This window comes from Pollicipes pollicipes, unplaced genomic scaffold (genome assembly GCF_011947565.3).
Source record: "Pollicipes pollicipes isolate AB1234 unplaced genomic scaffold, Ppol_2.1 Scaffold_1600;HRSCAF=1878_pilon_pilon_pilon, whole genome shotgun sequence".
NCBI lineage: Eukaryota > Metazoa > Arthropoda > Thecostraca > Pollicipedomorpha > Pollicipedidae > Pollicipes > Pollicipes pollicipes.
The window spans coordinates 4,742,718-4,763,738 of NW_023595962.1; the positions used below are offsets into that span (position 1 = coordinate 4,742,718).

Sequence of the window (21,021 nt, forward strand, 5' to 3'; positions counted from 1 at the left end):
TGTCACGCCGATGTTATTTACACAGCGCCATCGATGCACGGCTGTGTGTTTCAAAACACATTGCACAGCCTCCACTTACTACAAAGGGGCGACTAGCAATTGCCTCAGCATCCAGAGGCATCGGTTCGTGGCAATGACCCCGCCGCATGTCGGGCGTCGTCCTTCATGATCGCCGTTGCTGGGCAACGCACTCCGGCGACGAATTTGTAGCAGCATCTGAAAATTGTTCTAGTCAAATAGTTGCGATTCAAAGATGGCAAGCCTGGTCATGTCATTGTGCTTTTGACACGAAAGGTCATTTAGACGACATAAATTGTTCCGCATGTCCTCAGCCGCACACAACGCACACCAACCCACACATCAGTTTTGAGTTTCGAACTTGACCGGAGATGAGAAAATGCTGTTAAGGTGTGGTTGGCTCTGGGGATCTCCACTCACAACATTTTCTCAATAATGACGAGGCGTGCAATCACTTGCGGCCTTGCAATCTTGCACATCCATTTCACAAAACTTGTGTTGCAACCCTTCCATGTCAACCCACAGCTGCCCTCCATTCAACACAATAGACCGATAGAGTAAGAGTGAACAAAGACGGGTCGGCCCCACTACCGGCCGTATTGCGATGGGGGGGGGGAAGGAGGGGGGAGGGGAATACTGGTCCGGGTTACATGGATGAGTGTGGCACCCAATAACTTTGGAAATTAAATTTCGGTTGACTCGGCTTTTGCTTTACAAGACACTGCAGATACGTTTGGCAGGAAGGCGCAAAGCTGCCCGGCTGTGGCTATTAATTCTGTGGCTACTCAAGATTAGCCAAGGGGGCGGCCTTCCTTCCAGTGTGTTTATTAAAGATACAACACTTGGGCTTGTTGGACCTCCGCTCAATTTCTTAGTTCAGTCACCCACTAAACACGTCCAGATTTTTGGAGCGTTGCCATCGAACATGTGGAGTTCTCGAGTAATTTTGTTACATTTCAAAAATCGCAACCCACGTCCAAGCACAAAATTGTGCACCGTCCTCCAGATTGCGCACCGTTCATGTCATACTCTTGAAAGCATTGCAAATTGATAACAATTGCCGCGATGTTTCATAGTGATATCTAAGCGTTCCAAAACATCTCAAGCATGTCTACCAGCCAACAGCGTGCTTAGATTGCCTCATCGCGATTCTGCCTCGATGAGCCGTTTGCGAGCAGTGACAACAGTGCTCAAATGACGCCCAGATTCCCCATGCTGCATCTTGAGAACCTGCCCAGCCAACTCATAGGTGCGTTCTATGATTCAAAATGCACTTTAATTCATAAACGTTTGGATGTTAAGTCATTGTGTACTAGAGGTTACGGACAAAGATTTGGAAACCGAGTGATTAGAACCCGGCAAGTTTTCGGCGAGCTAGTGCAGGCTGTTCAGGCAACTGTATGCGGATGCAACGTAGCATTTTGACCTGAATGTACAATGTTGGTAGGTATAGTGCCGGTGAGAAACCGGACAAAGGGGAAATGAGCTACTGGGGTAGGCAGTGTAAACAGTTACTTCAGGAACGATTTTCACCTTAGCTTTTACGATGTGATCTTAGAGCCCACAAATCTGGAACATTTCCAGGCTTGAGTCACAGCAAAACCGACGCTGGAGTCACTTGTCGAATTGTATGAGATAGTTGTGGCTGTATACTGACGACAGTATCTTCTCACAGGTTGAATAAGGTCCAAGCAATCAAATTAACACTCACAATTACATGGTTGGAAATCGTTCTTGGAAAGTCCCTGGGATTCCAGTCTAGGACCCGGGAACCCGGTGCCATCTAGGCCCAGTGCATAACGAAAGGGCCCACTCCCGCAAGGAGATATAAGATCTCAGCTTTAGGCCATTTCATTTTGAGTGTGGGGGGTGGGCGCTGATCGTAACTTTCAGTAATGTCGAGATCATAGTTACGGACTTGAAATAAACGCTGTCATAGCACTTAGGGATTTCACGCCATATTGTTATGTGTCGAAGCTTATGAAACACTCAAGGCAGTGAGAGATCTCATCCAAAACTATATTTCAAGGCATTGAAATGTACTTGCGACCCCTCTGCTTAATAAGAAAAGTCAAGCTTTCAAATCTTGCTCATTAAATTTTCCCTGCGGCCTAAGTGTTGCTACGCATTCCAATAGGGTTTAGAACACCATCCCTGCAGTTACTGCAAATGTCAGGCCCCCCTAATTTCGCCGCGGCCACTTGTCTACGCTGCTTCATAGTTCCTGTGTTGTCATACTCTGAAGTGGCTCCGAAACCCACAATTCGAGAAGCATTGGGTGTGCTCTTTTGCCGTAACAGCGGGCTATGCTTTACAGTACAGCTGCACGGCATAAGTGAGCCATTCCATTGCGTTCTTGGCAAGTTACTAGTTGATCAATGCGTGTTGTTTTTCTAACATTGCTAAATGCAAGGGGTTTTAAGCAGTGCCTTTAGCCGTCAATGCTCCTCACCTTGTTCGTGCAACGAATGAATAAATGCAGGCGGATGACTGCTAACGGACGGCGGCAAAATACGGCGCGCGTGTGGTTTGCTGCTTGACTCCAGATACTCGCCTGCGGCGATTGAGCGATTTAACAGTGGCATTTAGACGATGTCAATCGTGGAATTGCAATCCCTAAAGTAAAGTTAGTGTTTGGACGGGCCAACGCACGGAATGACAAATAAAAGGATGGGTAGATAGGAACAAGTACCGAAAATGTGTATATAGGGATTAAAGTTTGTCACGAACCTGGTCAGTTTCGACAGTATGCTGGATTTGACACCGTTTGTCGAAATGCCGACATACCGCCTTGCCCGGTCCGCGACGTGGCGTGACGTTCAATTCGCCACCGAGGCGTGCTAATTTATTGGTGGTCCAACCCGTGGTTACAGAGATGTGAGGACGGTTTCGAAAGGATGTTGAATTGGTTCGCGCGGTTCACATTTTCCCACCACCCACGCCAAACCAACAGGCTAAAAGCGACCCATCCGACACGAGTCACGCCCGAACCCCTGACCGCAGCGGCTCACGATCTACCCGTGAAAACGGTCCCGTGCGCCCGCGCGTCGTGTCCGAATTTCACCATTCAGCGACCCGCCGTTTTGGCCGGCTACGACGCAGCGCAAAATGGGACAGACAGACGCAGCCCAAAAAAAGCTTCATCGAGAAGTGGGACACATCGGCCGTTGGCAAACGACTAGTCTGACGAAAAACGAGTAAATGGTTGCGGAAATCAAAGACAGGTTGAGTGTCATTTGCCTGTGAATCTAAGCTTTCCACACCTTTCCACCATCCACACCTCAGCAAACCATGCACTTCTAACATGTGACAAAGAACTGCACTTTCTCCCTTTTTCGTACCATCGGATAATCAAGGGGCGTACTTTGGCAAAGCATGTACGGAGGCTAAAGAGGGGAAAATGGCAAAGTGGACAAAGCTTTCCCAAATTACGGCCCAAAAGGGGTCACTCCAATGGAACGGCAATATTGTCCTCAATGTTCGCGGCCGGAAAAAGCTGTCCGAGCTGAAAAAGTAATTATGTCCCTAATATATGTATATGTATAAATATATATACATATATATATATATATATATATATATATATATATATATACCTTGCAAGTGGTTGCAATAATGCATTACATCGTCCAAGTGGCACACCTTGAAACTAGGAACCGAGCGCATTAATCGCACAGGTTATGGATAATGGGCGTCGTAGGTGCAACCATCAGTGAGGTGGGTCGCCCCCCACCTCGCATTACCCCGCCGTCACATCCTGGCGACAGAAAGTCACTTACCGGGGTCACTTCACTTACCGGGGACGTCACTTACCGGGGACTAGTCACTTATGGGGTATGGCTGTGAGCGCATCACACCTTTTTTTCCTTTTTCTGTTCAGAGCCATTTTTTATGAAACGGGAAAATGTGGGCTAGTAGGTGGTCCTTTGCTACGCCCCTGCACTGGATCCCTGACACCGAGGGATGCCAAAGGGTGGGGAGTTGCACCGATTCGTGGGAAAGCTTCTCCGATTGGCGGTCCGAGAAACTTCAGACACTTCGTGTTCCCTTACGGAAGTTTATGCCCTAAGGGCATGGGGGTGAGCTTTCCGCTCACCTACCAATGGTTGGTTGATCACTGGTCGCATTTGGAGCTTCCCCAGTAATTGCGGAGGTCCCGCTGACCGGTCGACCGCTGCGATCTCGGCGGTCGGAGGGGAGGGCTTCGCACCTGAGGCTCAGAAGTGTTTCTCCCCTTGAACCTCTGGCGCGGAGGCTCCGGTCAGCGTACCGGCTGACTAGGCGGGCCGGCAGCACCGAACACACCGGTCGCCGCTGCTTTTTGTTATCTTGGTCGGAGTTGGCAGTTGCACGTAACTGATCAGATATCGCCTTTCAGCTTTCAGGGAGCAATAGCCTCACGGGGCTATGCTTGAATGTAACGACGGCTTCAGTATCGGAAACCCGACATGGGTGACTTGGCTCAATTGTTACATGGTTTGCAAACTAATGTCATTTAAGTTATCAATATTTGTTGTCAAAAATGGCTTGCGGCATGCGGAGAGTTGTCCGTCCATGGCTTTGGTGGTGCGATTGTACAATTGGCTAGTCGGCTATTAACAGTATTACATTGGGCGCTACGTCTTCTCAATGTCATAAGCTTGAGACGAGCGCGTCAAGCTGGAAATGGCTGTTTTATCATGTCCTTGCTTACGATTTAGCCGTGCAATCAGTTGTTACGGGATAACTGACGCATTTGCATGCTTTGATATTTGGAAGCAAAAGAGAACATCCGGGTGCCCTTCGTAGAGCGACGGTGAACCTTTGCCCTGCTTCGCCGGCTTTCTTGATGATGGGGGTGCAGTAGATGTGAACCGCAGTCGTCACTACAAAAAAACATGAAATCCCACGGGAAATCAGACGGATTGGTCTAAACGAGGTCTCGCGAGTCTTAGCAAGTTTCATGTCTCTAAGGCTAATATGTCACCCCATTAGGTCAGGCTAAATGTAAATTTCGGCTGACAACCGATCTTTTCCAAATTGGCATGTTATTTATGTACGTAATAATGCAAATTAACAGCGTGCAGCTTTCAAAAACGCGTGCCTTACGTGCTCTTTACACGATCATATATATATATATATATATATATATATATATATATATATATAACATTTGACATGTGTTTGGAGCATATGTTTATGATGCACGGCTCTCTTGGCTCTGTCTCCAAGAGGCGCATGAGGCGGTCTGAGTCGTCACTCACGGACCGGGAGAGGAGAGTCTGCACGGCATCTGGTACCACAACGGATGCAGGGCAACGCAATACTCGGCAGGCCTATCCTGCTCTCAGACATCGCCCGAGCTTGACAGGAGTGCCCCACCTTTTCGTGCTTGCACTTATTGTTAGATCAAACGCGTAGCATTTGATGAGTAACATCAGTGTTCTAGAAAACCCTCTAAGCATCTCAGAATTTCACCCCAAGCTTTCGATTACGATTCTATCTTGGTTTTGAGTTCGATTTGCACTTCACGTTTCATTTATGATAATGAACACGACTATCCACTACGTTATGATTTTTCAAAGGGAGAAACACCTTTGAACCTTTAGGCGTCGTGACTAAGAAATACTTTATGTGCTTCTGGGTTAATGACGTTGCGCACGTAACACTCAGTGCCATATTCAAACGTTAAGTGGCTTTTGCGTCGCGAATTTGTCGTCACCACGTTTACTAATGCCTCTCCGTAGACTTCCATTCCTGTGTAGCAAAACTGCCTTTTCCGGCTCGAAGTGCTACTGGCACCACACGACGCATGAGATGATTGGTAAATTGTGCTCGAATTGTGCGCCACCTGCACACAGGAAGGCAGTTTATCAGTACGGCTACATGCTCCAGTCCAAGGCTTTCCTCCAGTCTCACTCGAATTGCTTTTGTCCCGTGAGTCTTCGGTCCCAGGGTGCCGAATGCTCATTCACACGCCTGCCTATCCGCCGCGCGGAGGACCTTCGCAGAAGCACGCGTTTGTACAAGTAGTTCATAGCCGGCGGCAGACCAAAGCACGCGCGTGGCTTTTTACGAAGTATTACGCCACTTTACTGCGGTTCACGTTTCGAGCTATTGAGACTAAGTATGGTGAAACACGCCAATGGCTTGGTTGGATATTGGTCAACGTGAATTAGGTCTTTCGTATGTGCTAGTAATAATGTCTTCATCACACTCTGCTTCAGTGACAGTGAGTGATAATTTGAACTGAACAACTTTCTTGCAACACTGACTTCGGCTATCAACGGCGCCCAAGACTCTTCAAGGATCTTTTTTGAACCCAAAGGCGGCACGGCTAGGGAAATGCCCCAGGTTGACATTGGGCTCTGCTAGGTTCATGATGTTACGTTGTTGGAAATGATGGGACACAGGTTCTAATTCAAACATGTATTTGCGCTTGGTGAATGGAACATTTGTCATGACGATATTGACGGATTAGCTTTGGTAACTACCGCAATCATATATTACATCCTATCGTTTACCAAGCCTGATATTCTTAAGTGTTCTGATAATTCGGTCCTAAACTGTTATTGACATCACATGGCATGCGAGATGATTGACCAATCCATGTATTATGCTCGATAGCGCGTAACACATCTGCACACGTGATACCTGGCTATATGCACATAGGTATGCACATGCGTGCGAGTGCAATCACATTCTTAAGTTCATGGAGGTTTGAAGAGCGACGGAGGGCAACGGGGGCCGAGGCCTCTCACTTATTAAGGTGGGGCCGGCAATGTAAACCGATCCCCGGCTTCTCAGGCACAATTAGCGGACTCACTTTACAATCTTGCTCAAGTCGGATTGGACGCAACAACTTCATCCTATCATGTCCGGCGAATGGAAATATTCTGCGGTCCAAAACGTAGGCTACTGCTCCATCTCTCTTTTGGCTCTTTTGGCTGGGAAATGCTCCATCCCGTCTTTTATATATCCTTAGTTCTTTAGTGCATCCTGTTTACAGGCCCCTCAGTATAGGTTCATGGAGCAAAATGAACATGTCATTGACGGTTGGTGTAATCCAGCACGCGAGGCCAAAGCAATGTTTTTTTACAATGCCGGTGTTTCATAAATTTTCGCAGAAATTACTTCTGTTGCGTTGTCTGGTTGAAAATTTCTCACCTCTGTTGGAATTCCAGAAGTTCGTGAGCGTTTTCCGAGGGCGGAACTTACGCTATTTGCCTGACCGATGCAATATTTTGAGGCATTTCATAAAACGTTACAAGAACATAGGGCGTTTTAAGACAGGTGTCACTAAACTGAGTGCAGATTCAGTATTGACAGTTGGTCTCCGAGTCGGTATCGTTGCTTGTGCTTTCGCCTAATAGGACATATGAACTACACAACTTCTTATCCATCAGCCATGTGGTAGTGAACCGCTTCAAATGCACAGCGTGTTTATAGTAAGTCTTCAGTAGGGGATCGGCACGTTCGAATATGTACCGGTGCCCGCTGGTGCTAACGTCAACACTCAGAAAGCCACAAGTTTGTGGGAGACATTTCTGGGCGGTACCGGTTCCAGGGACAGGAGTTCACCAGGTGCGTTCGCCGGACAGGGGCAAAACAGTGCAGCATCATGCACCATGAATGCCACAAAGCTCGTGCAATGCGGTTGTCTAAATGTCGAGATTCGGCGCTTTTTGTCAGCAAGGAGATTGTGACAAACGGTGAAATTTATCGGCGCCACACTAGCAAGGTTTTAAAGCAGAAAGCTGTCGCTTTCCATAACTGAATGCGGCTTGTGTTGAGCCGCGCAATACATGACAACGTTATTCAAAAATACGTTATCCTTTCTTAGTTAAGCCAGAACGGTTTCGAGAGACAACTGCGTCTGACTACCACTTCGCGCATTTCGTCTGAAAAGGCTGCCTCGCCCGTCAAGGGGAACATTTTATGTGTTACGAAATGCATTGGCACAGCCATACCGTGTAATCGTGGAGACTATTTTGTCTCCCGTTCACTGGCATCTGTCAGGTCAGACAGGTGCTTCAGAAACCCAACCACAGGTGCCTACCACATGTTTGAGTGGGGAGTCTGAACCTCTCGGACACGACTGGGGGAACCAGTATGAATATGAATATGTTGATAACATATAGCTCAATGAGCGACTACTGGTCGAAGCCTGATGAGAGAGTGCATTTCGTTCTATCCTATGTGGTGAAATATCACTGATAGTGGTGAGTATCATTATCAGTGAGTGTTGATCATTAAATATAATTCAAAAATGAGATGGCAATTCAGATTCAGCTGCGCACATTTAAGTCACCCTTTATTCTTATGTATTCATAGTGCACACTGTCTGTGGCTGTTGGTCTTTACTAATAATATATCGTACAGTACTGATTGCAGTCTCGAACTTCAGGCAATACAATAAATAGGTCACAAAGCTCGCTATATTTCGGCAGACACACTGATATAAGCTGAGTTTTGAAATTTTGCTTTCAATCACCACGTGGTTCTCAGTCGCTGTATATGGTCTTCATAGTTGTAATTCCGTCAGGCCTCGATTTAGGGTGCTTCATAGATGCAAAGGTACTAATTATATTTATATATGTACATATATATTTCTATAAAATTCCCACTAATACAGCAACTGACTACAGTTGTTACAACGTTGCATGCTTATTCTTATATATATATATATATATATATATATATATATATATATATATATATATATATAATTAATACCTTTGCATCTATGAAGCGCCCTAAATCGAGGCCTGACGTAATTACAACTATGAAGACCATTTTCAGTGACTGAGAAGCACATGATGGTTAAAAGGAAAATTTCAAAACTCACCTTATATCAGCGTGTCTGCCGAAATATGGTGAACTTTGTGGCCTATTTATCGTATTGCCTGAAGTTCGAAGCTGCAATCAGAAGTGTACGGTATATTATTAGTAAAGACCAACAGCCACAGACAGTGTGCACTATGAATACATAAGAATAAAGGGTGGCTTAACTGTGCGCAGCTGAATCTGAATTGACAACGAATCAGACAACGAAAGACACCTACAACTTTATGACGACATGTGGACATGTCTGCCTTCACCACACCTACAAATTTGCCCTGCCTATAACGCTGCAACAAAAACTTATCCAGCTTAACAGGGATGTTCCATATCTGTTGGGGGCTTTGAATTGAAATAGCCATCTTGAAGATCATTCGGTGCAGTTCACAGTCTTGTCCTTCTTAAGACATGAACCTCTCCAGTTTCTGAGCTACGCGCCAGCGAAGTTGTGCAGATTTTTTCGTATAGACTGTTTTAAGGTCACGCAGTCATCCATGACGCCATGATAACTTCATTGAAATCTTCTCATTCCATCGACCATGCGACAACCAAGATTAAAAAAAAAAACATTTAGTTGTCAAGTCGTTCATTTTTGGTGTTCGTGGGCACAATTTCTAAATGCAAAGGCCGTCAGTTGGCGCTCAATCAATGTTGCGCAGGGTGCGAAGAAGCAATCAACCACTGACGTAATTGCGAGCACATCAAGTAGCTTTTTTGTTCTTTAGAGCAGTCTCTTCCACTTAAAATTACACGAATAGCTACAAGTGAGCCTATTTCATCATATCTGATACTCGCTTTAATATCCTCAAAAGTGAAACCTTCCCTTCAAGTGAAGCTTGAAAAGAAATCGGTGAAATCCTGACACATAAAAACTTTTGCGCATTATGGATACTGCAAATTGTGAGTAGCCGGGCACAGAGCGTACTTTGGTATCTAAACTGTGGAGGTAAATGCCTCCCCAGTGACCCAAAAGGCCTGGCTGCTTGTAGAATTTCGCCTCCCCAGGGGACTGTCGAAATGGACGAATAAATTTTGGGAAGTTGATTACGCTTTACTGAATGGTGTAAATGAGAGTCGGAAAAGTTATAATAGTGCACCAGTCGGAACGAGATATGGGTGCAAATCTAGCATAGCAACCACGACAGTGTTATATGAATCAACAGCATATAAGGTTCTCACGCTCAGTCCCCCTCCCCCCACTGGTCATCGGGGCTTGCCTCCCAGTAAAAGTCTCTTCAGTATACCCCGAACCTGCCCTCCCCCCATTTCTTGAAACGTTCCCACGTCTTTGCTCCAGTCTCCTGTGAATGGTTTCAGTTCCGAGAAACCGCGACCTACGGCTGTCCAATGAGCCGTCACACGGTCAACTCCTGCCGTGAATATCCTCCGTGCGGAGGACATTCACGGCAGAAACATGTGACGTTGCAGGCCATGTGGCGGCAGGCCGGCTAACGGATGTCGGTTTTTGCGCAGACGCAAAGGCTCAGAGGCTTCCGAGACATCAAAAGAGCATCCAAAACAGGGAAGGTCCCTGAAGGAACAAAGCAGGACCGCTGTAGCTGTGATGATGGTTCCCGTGGCTGCACAGGCCCCCTGCGACCCAATTGCCCCACCTGGTCGAAAGACCCTGGGTACGCGACCGCCTTGAGCCGAAAGTGACTTTGGTCATGCATGTATTGTGATCTATTTGCATTATTCATGATACAGCACATGATTCCGTACACTGTTGGCAGGGCGCAGATCAAGGGTGGGGAGCACGCAGGATGCCAAAAGGACAGATGACCACGGCTGAAATATTTAATTGGAATCTGAATTTAGCGCATCGCAAGCGCGTTTTTGGCCTGAAACATGACTCGTTCTGAATCATATCATACGTGTCTCCCAGCAATTTTCTATCGGTATTTCGTTGACTTACATAGCAATCAAGTAACAAGGATACACACACACACACACACACACACACACACACACACACACACACACACACACACACACACACACACACACACACACACACACACACACACACACACACACACACACACACACACACACACACACACACACACACACACACACACACACACACACACACACACACACACACACACACACACACACACACACACACACACACACACACACACACACACACACACACACACACACACACACACACACACACACACACACACACACACACACACACACACACACACACACACACACACACACACACACACACACATATATATATATATATATATATATATATATATATATATATATATATATTGTACGCATACATTCGTACATATGAGCCTGAATTGCCAAAAACTTCATTGTCTAGGTTTTATCACTCGCAAATCACATCACACACAATGAGAATCATCACAAGAAGGCGATACGTACGATGCTCGATCTCTTAAGATATCCGACAACCACCATATCCGGTCACAGTTCCAGGCGTTTCCCCAGAGAACGCCGACATCCGTGTCACGACACACCCGTCTCGTCTGTGCTGTGCTGTGCTGCTGTGCTGTGCTGTACCGCTGTGTGTGCTGCTGTGTGTCGTCAGAGCTGTGCCCTGTGTCCTGCGCCGCGCTCCGCCCTGTCACCAGCCAGGTGTCACGTTCCAGGGTGTCCCTGACGTATCGGGTGAAGTCGGCGCACAAGCTGAAGCTCACGGACAAGCAGCTGCTGCAGTGGCTGTTCCCGATTCTGCTCATTATGGTAAAGAGTCGGCGACTAGACATTGGGTGCAACTGCTCGACGACGTGACTCAATTCACGTGCTGGGTGAACGTTTTCAAATGCAGAACGCAGACTGCCGACCGGTGTCAGCTGTGTGACCTGTTCCAGTCGGTGGTTCTGCTTCATTCGGCGAAATTGTTTCTTGTCCAGTTGAAAGCCCTGGATCCAGTTGGAGACCGTTAAAAGTGGGCTGCCTTGTGTTCGTCGGCAGACTAGTCTCCTTTTGGCAGATCTTGCCACTTTCACTTCGCAGCCCTGCGTTAGTTCGCAGACGTGTCTGTTGTAGTGTAGTGTTGTAGTTGTAGTGAGGCCTGTATCAGCTGTCGGACCCGTGTCACCTCTCGCGACACCTGAATCGTGTCGCTCCCCATGACACCTGACCTAGTTCTTGACACCTGACCCGTTTCACCCCCCATGACACGGGACCCGTGTCACCTCCTGTGGCACATGATCCGAACGCAGACTGCCGACCGGTGTCAGTTGTGTGACTTGTTTCAGTCGTTGGTCCTGCTTCATTCGGAGAAATTGTTTCTGGTCCAATTGAAAGCCCAGGATCCCTCCGCCAGGATCGCCTCCCATGACACCGAACCCTTGCCACCTCCCGTGTGTCCGTACGCTGCAGATCATCTACCTGAGCTCGTGGACCATCAGTGACCCTCCGAAGGCCGTCGTTGTGCGGGACGCCGAGGGCCTCCAGTTCCGGCAGTGCGAGTTCGGTTGGTGGGACCACTCCATAGCGGCAGGTCAGCCCACACCCCCGCCCACAGCCCAGTATGTCGTCACGAGCGTGACGACACCGGTCACGCCTGTGCTCTGACTCGTGCCAAACTGCCACAGAGGGGCAGAGCTTCATTCCTTTTTCGATACTGACATGACATGAACTGACGGTGAACGCCAAACACTGGCTGTTTTGCTTGTCCTTCTGGTGTTTGTACCACATCGGGCTTAGTTAGCAAGCGCTTGGTCATGCGGCACGTTCCTAATGAAACTCTGGTCGTCCGCGGGACACGTGCCCAGCGGAAGTGACGTCAGAGGCGCGGGTGTTGAAAACAATACCCTGAAACATCGGGCTGTTGCAGCCGCTCGATCAGGTCAATCGATCGGGTCAATTTGCTGGGCCGCCTGAGTGCGCAGTTTCACGCCGGTACAGTCGTTATCAGGCGATGTAGTGACTGTCGCTATATGACGATAAAGTGAGTGTCGCTATATGACGATGTAGTGAGCGTCGCTATATGACGATGTAGTGAGTGTCGTCTTATCGCGGTGTAGTGAGTATCGTTATGTGGTGATGTAGTGAGTGTCGTTATATGATGATATGTAGGGTGGGTGGTTATATGGCGGTGAAGTGAGTGTCGTTATACGGCGATGTAGTGAGTGTCGTCGTAATGAGAGTGTCGTTATGTGACGAGAAAGTGACTGTCATTCCGAAAGTTTCTCTCTTGCACACACCATGCCGCGTAGTACAGCGCGAGATGAAATACCGCGGCCGTGAATTGAGACTTGAATGACGGAGACTATATTTGTGCGGCAGGGGAGCTGCTGTTCCTCTTCTGGGGCATCAAGGTGTGCGTCAACGTGCGGAACGCGCAGACGCTGTTCGACGAAGCCAAGTACATCAGCTGGGCCATCTACAACATCGCCATCGTCAACATTACCATGGCCATGGTGCAGTGAGTGACGACTCGTGGTGGTGGGGTCAGCTGGCGACCGGCCACTAAACCGGTGACGTGGAACGGTGTTGTGTTGCGTTGCCACGGTGACCCGAAAACGCAGGAAGTGGAGGGCCCGGCGAGGACGCGAGGATACTGACGTGGAGCCTCGCGAGGCATTAACGCATCACATGGAACTGATGCATGGAGCGACTGACGCGTGGAGTAGCTCTAACGCACGGCGTGGAACTGACGGGCGGTTGGGACTGGCACGACATGGAGCTGGAAGGTCGGGGGTATCCGGCATAAGGTGCGACGTGCAAACTGAAACGCTGTGTGACTGCCACATGGCATGGACATGACGCGCCAGGCGTGCTCAGACACTGCACGAGCTGACTTGTTTGCCAAACAGCTGTCGCCGCTGTAGGCTGAGCTGCGGCTGATGCTGCCTGCGGCTCTGTTTCAGTTTGCTGGTGCCGTCCGGACCGGACGTGAAGTATCTGTGTGGCTTCGTGAGAACCCAGCTCAGCACCACCACCACCATCGCACTCATCCTGGCGCCCAAGGTAGGAGATTCAACGGACTTCATGAGGACCCAGCTCAGCACCACTAGCACCATCGCACTGATCTTGACGCCCAAGGTAGGAGACTTAACGGTCTTCGTGAGGACCTAGCTCAGCACCACTAACACCATCGCACTGATCCTGGCGCCCAAGGCAGGAGACTGAACAGCCTCGTCAACGGTGCTGTGCCTTTGTTTTTGGTGCCAGAGATAGGGTACGCACAGCACCGCCACCGAGGTGTCATGTGACCCACAGTAGTGCACTCTGGAGCCAGCCGGCGCCCCCGCTGCGCTGGCCCTACAACCCAAAGAAGGAGGCCTGATGGCCGCACACAGTACCCGTTGGAATGATCCCATCATTCCGTTCAGATGCTCGGTGCATAAGGTGGTGTACACAGTGTGCACACGGTGCCGTTATCACACTGGCCTGTTCCTCAAGGTAAGATACTTGGCCCTAACCTTAACGGAGTGTCTGTGGTATTCCCAAGCGGTATTTCTGGGAACATCATAGAGCGATGGAAGGAAGAGTCGCGACATCTTGGATATTCGAATCCGCTCATGGCGTGCGTTGCACAACAATTGGTTCCAAACCGTGTGAACTCGCTGAGCTGTGAGATTTGGAGGGCCGCAAAGTCGTATTTGCTTCAAAAGTGTTTGGTGTTTTTTTCTTCTTCACTGGCAATGAATGTCACCGATGGGCACACGATCTGCAGAGTGTAACAGTCTGCAACAATATCAATCACCTTTGCAGTTCATGACCTTAATCAATGTGTTGCAATGACTTAGGAAGACAATTTGCTACCATAGATCATGCTTGACCACTTAGCGCACTAAATCTGATTCAGAACGTGATTTCGCGACAAAAGGGCTAAGTAGGTATCGTGTCATGTAAAGGAAGTCGTGGCCTAAATGTAGCCTTGGATTCTTTAGCATAATGTGTAACCTGAGTTGGGCGTTCATCGGTTGACGCCAAGAGACCGAACCGACTGCGGCTGGTATTTCTGAGACACCATGCTGCCGACGTTTTTTGTCGACGAGATTGTTCAGTTTTGAACGAAATGGCGAGAGGTGCATGCCAGCCTCTTTTTCGCCACGCGGGCAAAAATAGCTCCCGGCTTCAGCGGAGATGTTATGTACACTGCATCACCAATGCACTCTTATTGGCGCCGAGGCTGAAGCGTGCGCCTATCTAGCTGTACCACCTATGCTTTACATGATAGCGAAGTAGCGTGCTATGCAGTCTTATGCGTGCGTGGCAGCGCACCGTGTTCAGGAAGGGCTTCCCTCTTTATAATCGGTATATCCCGCCGCACGAAAACGACTGCATTCGTTTTTCTCTGCCACAGTCTTGCAAATAATGATATCCACAAACGGTTTCCGGTCACCGGCTCCGTATTCCGCTTCTCCGTCATGAACCTCTCGTCTTATTTTGGCCTGGGGCGTGAGTGGTGCGCGGGTGAGAGGCCCTCCTGAAGAGAGCGTCTGCTACAGTTTTACAGAATCGCCGTCGGGCTCGGCGACGAATATGACGCACGGGCTCAGGCCCGCGGCGCCGCCGCCTCCTTCTACCTGAACGGCATCGAGCCAGACGAGGAGGACATCAGCATCTATCGGGAGAATGAAGAACTAAAGGTTCATACTCCCGCTCCTAGAGAGTTGCCTGAAAACTGTGAAATGTGAAATGTTGGTCAGTTGGGTTTCAGCATTTCCCGGTACACCAATTAAAAAGAAAGTGGAAGGTTTCTTGCTGCTGTCACATGCGAACAACAACACAGAACAGAAACTCGCCGTTTGTGGATAGCTGACAGTTTGAACAAGCCTAACTATGTTTGAAGGCACCTCGGTCCACCCGTCTTCTCCGTGACCTATGAAGGCACGTGACCTCTGCGCACAGCTCATGGGTTCCGCGTTAACTATGCCTCCTCTGCGAGCTGCCTTAACTACGGACGTCCGCGTTCTAGGCAAATTATACGACCTCTGTCGCCGGTGTTTGTCACTCGCCCCCGCACGTGTGCGGACACATGACCTTTGTCATGACCTGCATGACCTTTGCAAGCCGACTGACCTATAACCTGCGTCACCACAGGAGGAGGTGCAGAAGCTGGCAGCGCAGATCGAGTTCATGAAGATCGTGCACATGGAGGCCAACAACCGTCATCTGAAACCGCGGCGCGAGGGCTACTTCTCTCAGAGCGCGCCCGGCCGGCGGAAGTCGAGCATTGGCGCGGCGCTGCGGCTGGACGCCTACACCAGTGTGGGGCCCGACAGTCTGGCTCTCAGAGGCAACGAGGTCTGATGGACGGCCCGCAGTCTTGCCGGAGAGAGTCTGGCGGAGCCGGCAGGCCGGGGGCGAAGTCCGTTGGATGTGAGCACTCCACCGGACAGACAGACCGAGGTCCGTCGTGAGTGGGCCCTCCGCCGGACAGACAGCGGTCGATGTCCTCGTGAACATGCAGTTTCCTTGCCAGACTGAGGGAGGGGAAGGGAGCGATGAGGCGCTGGCGCACTCGCAAGGACAAGCTGTGATCACGATGGGCTGGGGGCGGCGTGTCCGCTCAGGGAAGTTCGCTCGGTAGGATGCCCCTCACCGGTCAGAACAACACGTCAACGATCTCGAGGTGGTTGGAGGGGGAGGGGGTGATCGGCTCGCGATAACGCCGGCTTGGGCTGCCAACACTCCAGGGGCGGAGATCCCCGCCTCGGGGCCGAGGGCCGCAGCAATGTCGACCCGACCATGGCCCGCCGGCGCGGCCCGCCCTCTGGCCGGTGCTGGGGTGGTCTGACCCTTTGACCGGTGCTGAGGTGGTCTGACCCTCTGATCGATGCCGAGGTAGCCTAACCATTTGACCGGCGCCGAGGTGGCCTAACCCTGTGACCGACGGCGAGGTAGCCTAACCTTCTGACCGGTGCTGGGGTGGTCTAACCTTCTGACCGGTGCTGGGGTGGTCTGACCCTCTGACCGGCGCTGAGTTGGCCTAGCCTCTGACCGGTGCTCGGGTGGTCTGACCCTCTGACCGACGGCGAGGTGGTCTGACCCTCTGACGGGCGCTGAGGTGAACGCCGCTGCTGACGGTGCGGGACGGGGACCAGCGGATGCTGACTGAGACATGCTGACTTTGAGAGACTCCGGAGTGGAGCCAGCGTTGACCTGAGTCTCACGGTGAGGTGGAACAAAAGACGAGTCTAAAGAAGACCAAGCCACCAAGCCCACAGTTGGGCATTGTCAATCGGCCGTCGTCTCGGTCCACGGTTGTCCACTCGTACCGATCGGCAACCGCAGTTCACTCGTACCGATTGGTAGCGGCAAACCGTCCTCCACCGCCCTGGCTCATCTGCCTGTCGCTGTACGCGTAAATGTTACGAGCCCGCTGTACAAATGTTGAAAGACTTTGCTACACGTTGGATATACATATATATATATATATATATATATATATATATATATATATATATATATATATATATATACACACATATATATATATGCGTGTGTAAACATAGATGTGATATATGTGTATATATGTCTTGGCAGTCTTGCAAATATATATATATATATATATATATATATATATATATATATATATATATATGTGTGTGTAAACATAAATTTGATATATGTGTATGTATGTCTTGGCAGTCTTGTATATATTGTTATGTTGGGCGGGCTCGATTTAATCTCTAGTAGACCAAAGCCGTTTAACCAAAATGGGGTATATTAAATACAGGAGCATATATGCATGAAGTCATCCAAATTTCCCACATCGCTAGACCATGTTCGGTAAGAGTGCACGGCGGCTATAATCCCCAGGGGAGGTTGCAGTCGTCGGTAACAACAACAGCCACTAAAGATGTGTCAACATGGTGAATAGCAATGTTGACAAGGACCCGCTGACGTCGTGAATATCAACGAGAGCTGAGGGTAGAAGAGCCGGAGTCGGAGTCAAAGGGAGCGGAGGGAGAGGAGCCAGCTTCGTCGTGAATATCAACGAGAGCTGACTACCTTCCCCGGCGCCGCCAGGACCACCACTGACCCACTGCCGACCCCGACCCCAGACGTGACCTACTCTCTGGCCTGTGATTGGCCAGGTCACGTGATCATGTGGACTCGAGAACAGACGCGAAAACAAAAGGCCTCCTTACAAAAGAAAGACCGCCGCTCTTGAGGTAGAACCCGACACGAAGTGCGTACGCACTCACAACGCCGGCGCCCTAAACCACTAAACCACCTAAACCACCTGAACCACCTAAGCCACCTAAGCCACCAGGACGATGATCACGTTGGCGGGACAGACGGCAACTGATCACGTACACAATAATATATATATATATATATATATATATATATATATATATATATATATATATATATATATATGTGTGTGTGTGTGTGTGTGTGTGTGTGTGTGTGTGTGTGTGTGTGTGTGTGTGTGTGTGTGTGTGTGTGCATTATGTCCAATATGTCGACAAGGTATGGCTACACCCCGATCTTTGAAATGACACCTTTTCCTTAGTACGTACACCCTGCAGTTAGCTGAATAGCATTGAGAGGCATTGGACCCGAGGACTTACGCTCGGTGATCTAGTAGCTAGCCGCTGTTCCCATGAAGAGAACATGGAGAACAGGACAACCGTTGGAGAACATAGCATCTCGGTCTGGCGTGGCACTGTGGACAGCGTAGAAACCCAGAAACATGGACAGTGTAGAAATACGAAGTACAATGAAAACAAAGAATTAACGTGGCCAAGATGAGGAGCTTGGAGGAGATAGGGAGGTGTGGTGTGTCGTGCACGTTTGACTAGGTTTGTGTATCTGGCGACATCTGCTAGGTGATGACGTAACTAGTGATTGCGGTGACCGTGGCAACCAGGTGGCAGCACCAACCAGTGGCGCGGTAGAACAGATCTGAGCTCGCGCTGGAGCGGAAGCGGTTGAGTTGTTAAGGTTATGGCGCTGAGCGAGGCGCAGTGTTCCCAGATGGGTGTCGAGTTAAAACGTGTGAATACAGAGACTGCTTGTTTTCAATGTTGTAACTCGCCCACAGTGGAACAGAGCGATAAACGCGTAACGTTACAGCGGGGGGGGGGAGGGGGGATATCAATGACAATGACGACGTATGGAGAAGGGAGACAGGAGTAACGTGAAGAATTGATGCCTTTTCTTCTACAGCATCCTACGATGTTGTGCGACGTCATGCTCACCAACCGCACTGAGTTATGCCGAGGCCTTAAAAACTCTGCTTTCCACGCAGCGAAGGTGGGTGGTGGAACCACTGATGACCTGCCCGTAAGAAAGGCCGAAGAATTTAACCAGCACTGCGCTTCAATCGGCCTGCACATCGCTGGCAAACTGGCAGCGGGCAGTCTTGGCGATCCCTCCCCTCCACCTAGGCAACCGTGTGTGACCACTGCCAGTCAAAGTCTACGTCCTACGACTTTGCTCCAACTAACGGGGGCTATGGGCGAGATGTCATCATCCATGCTGGTGGGATCTTGCGGACTGCCACTGCATGCATTATGGTAATGTTTCCCCGTTATTGAGCCATATTTGTTTCGTCTCATCAACACATCTGTCGCCCCTTGTATGTTTCCCGATTCCTGCAAGGTTGTCCTTTGTCATCCATGCACACAAATCTGGCCTCCGTATCATCGCTAGTAATTTCAGACGAATATCAATTTTGTCTCAAGTGTACAAAATATGGGGAAAAGTCGTGTGCGTGCAGCTGTCGTTCCACCTCCTTACGATAATGATTTAGCTCCTTCACAGCATGCTTACAGCCCTCGCCACTCGACAGAGGACGCCCTGGCCGACGCCGTCGTGTGGGCGGTATGCCGGAGTGGCGTTGGGCACATTGTTGCCTTCACTTCCATTGGTCTAAGCCATACCTTTGATAGCGTCGAACGCGGCGTGCTTCTGACAAAGCTGCAGTGATACGACATTGATCCGAAGTGCTCTGAGAGCTACCTTGCTGGTTGGCGGCAGGTGCTGGCAGGCGGTTGTCTCTCTCTTCCGCTGACTCAGTGCCCCTCAGGGATGTTTGGTCGATTTCATAGACAAATGTCTTAATTTCGTTTGACCACCTTAACCGCCATTGTCCGGTCAAAAACGGAGGCGGTAACCTGGGATTCTGGAAGCAGCCTATATGATGATGAGCCGTCGTGTTTTACGCCAGAGAACCACTCGGGGTAGGAAATGATATATGGCTTCAGAAGCAACCCGGGCCTACCGGCATCTTTCCAACCCTCAAAATTGGACATAACTGCAAAATGTGTTTGCTCATTCACATTTACTTTGATCGTACTGGTTCTTCCACCCTCCAAAAGTGTTACAATGCATGCGATCGTTATTGTCCGTTACCACATGCCAGGCCGCTCCGGCGTTTTAAGATGTACCCCAGTGACGTCACGTAGGGATTTTCGCTGACGAGTGCGTAGGCGGACGGTACCACCTGGCACATATCGCCTTGGTTGCATTAGCACATCCTCGAGAACATTTAGCACGAATCCTTTCTGATAGGCAACGGTGATTAGTACCGATTCGTACCAAAACCGCGAAATTTAGTGCGCATCGGTAGTAAACAACGCAGCCCGGTAACCCAGGCTTCAACAGAGTAAGTGAGGCTATTTAGAGGCGAACGTCGTGAATCTATTTTCGTTCAATGGGAGTAGAAAACCTTCACCATTTTGGATCTCAATTCCCATTTGAATGCGAGTTGCTCCTAGGGCGCGGCAAGGCCCGTCGGTTGGGGGTCAGCGGGGAGCATGGGGGAGCGGTTGGGAAACGTGGCTGGACAAAATATTGGACGTAATTTACAGAAGAGTGTTATCTACCGGCTGAGTGCGGAGTGCCCCCGACAAGTGCGGAGGGCCGCTGTTCAAATAGCACGTGCCCATGGCCCAATGTAGAGGGCCCTCGAGCGATCGAATGTGCCCGAGCAGGTCATCAGATAGGCCTCCCCTCAAGAGCGTGGGGTCCGCCATTCAGAAAAGGAGTGCCCAACACCCAGTGTGGAGGTTCCCCGAACGAGTGACTGTGCCCAAGCAGGCCATCAGATGGGCCCCCGACAAGAGGGCAGGGCCCTAAGCGAGTGACAGAGAATTGGAAACGCCCTAGACCAATGCAGGGGGCCATGAGCATATCGCAAGTATGTCGGTAGGTTAACCGACACCCACGTAAAGGGCCCTGAGAAACCAAGAATACCCCGGCTATAGCTCACGGAGC

General features: G+C 49.7%; 1 protein-coding gene across 1 annotated transcript in view; it reads left to right on the forward strand.

The window, feature by feature from the left end:
- LOC119093005 (putative G-protein coupled receptor CG31760) overlaps window positions 1–16,098 on the forward strand; it is a 19,513-nt gene extending 3,415 nt beyond the window's left edge. The window contains exons 2-7 of the mRNA XM_037215901.1: window positions 11,460–11,571; window positions 12,214–12,334; window positions 13,123–13,261; window positions 13,707–13,806; window positions 15,294–15,434; window positions 15,889–16,098. Of these exons, the coding sequence (XP_037071796.1) occupies window positions 11,460–11,571; window positions 12,214–12,334; window positions 13,123–13,261; window positions 13,707–13,806; window positions 15,294–15,434; window positions 15,889–16,098 (823 nt within the window). The remainder of the gene's footprint in view (window positions 1–11,459; window positions 11,572–12,213; window positions 12,335–13,122; window positions 13,262–13,706; window positions 13,807–15,293; window positions 15,435–15,888) is intronic.
- Window positions 16,099–21,021: the final 4,923 nt, after the last annotated feature.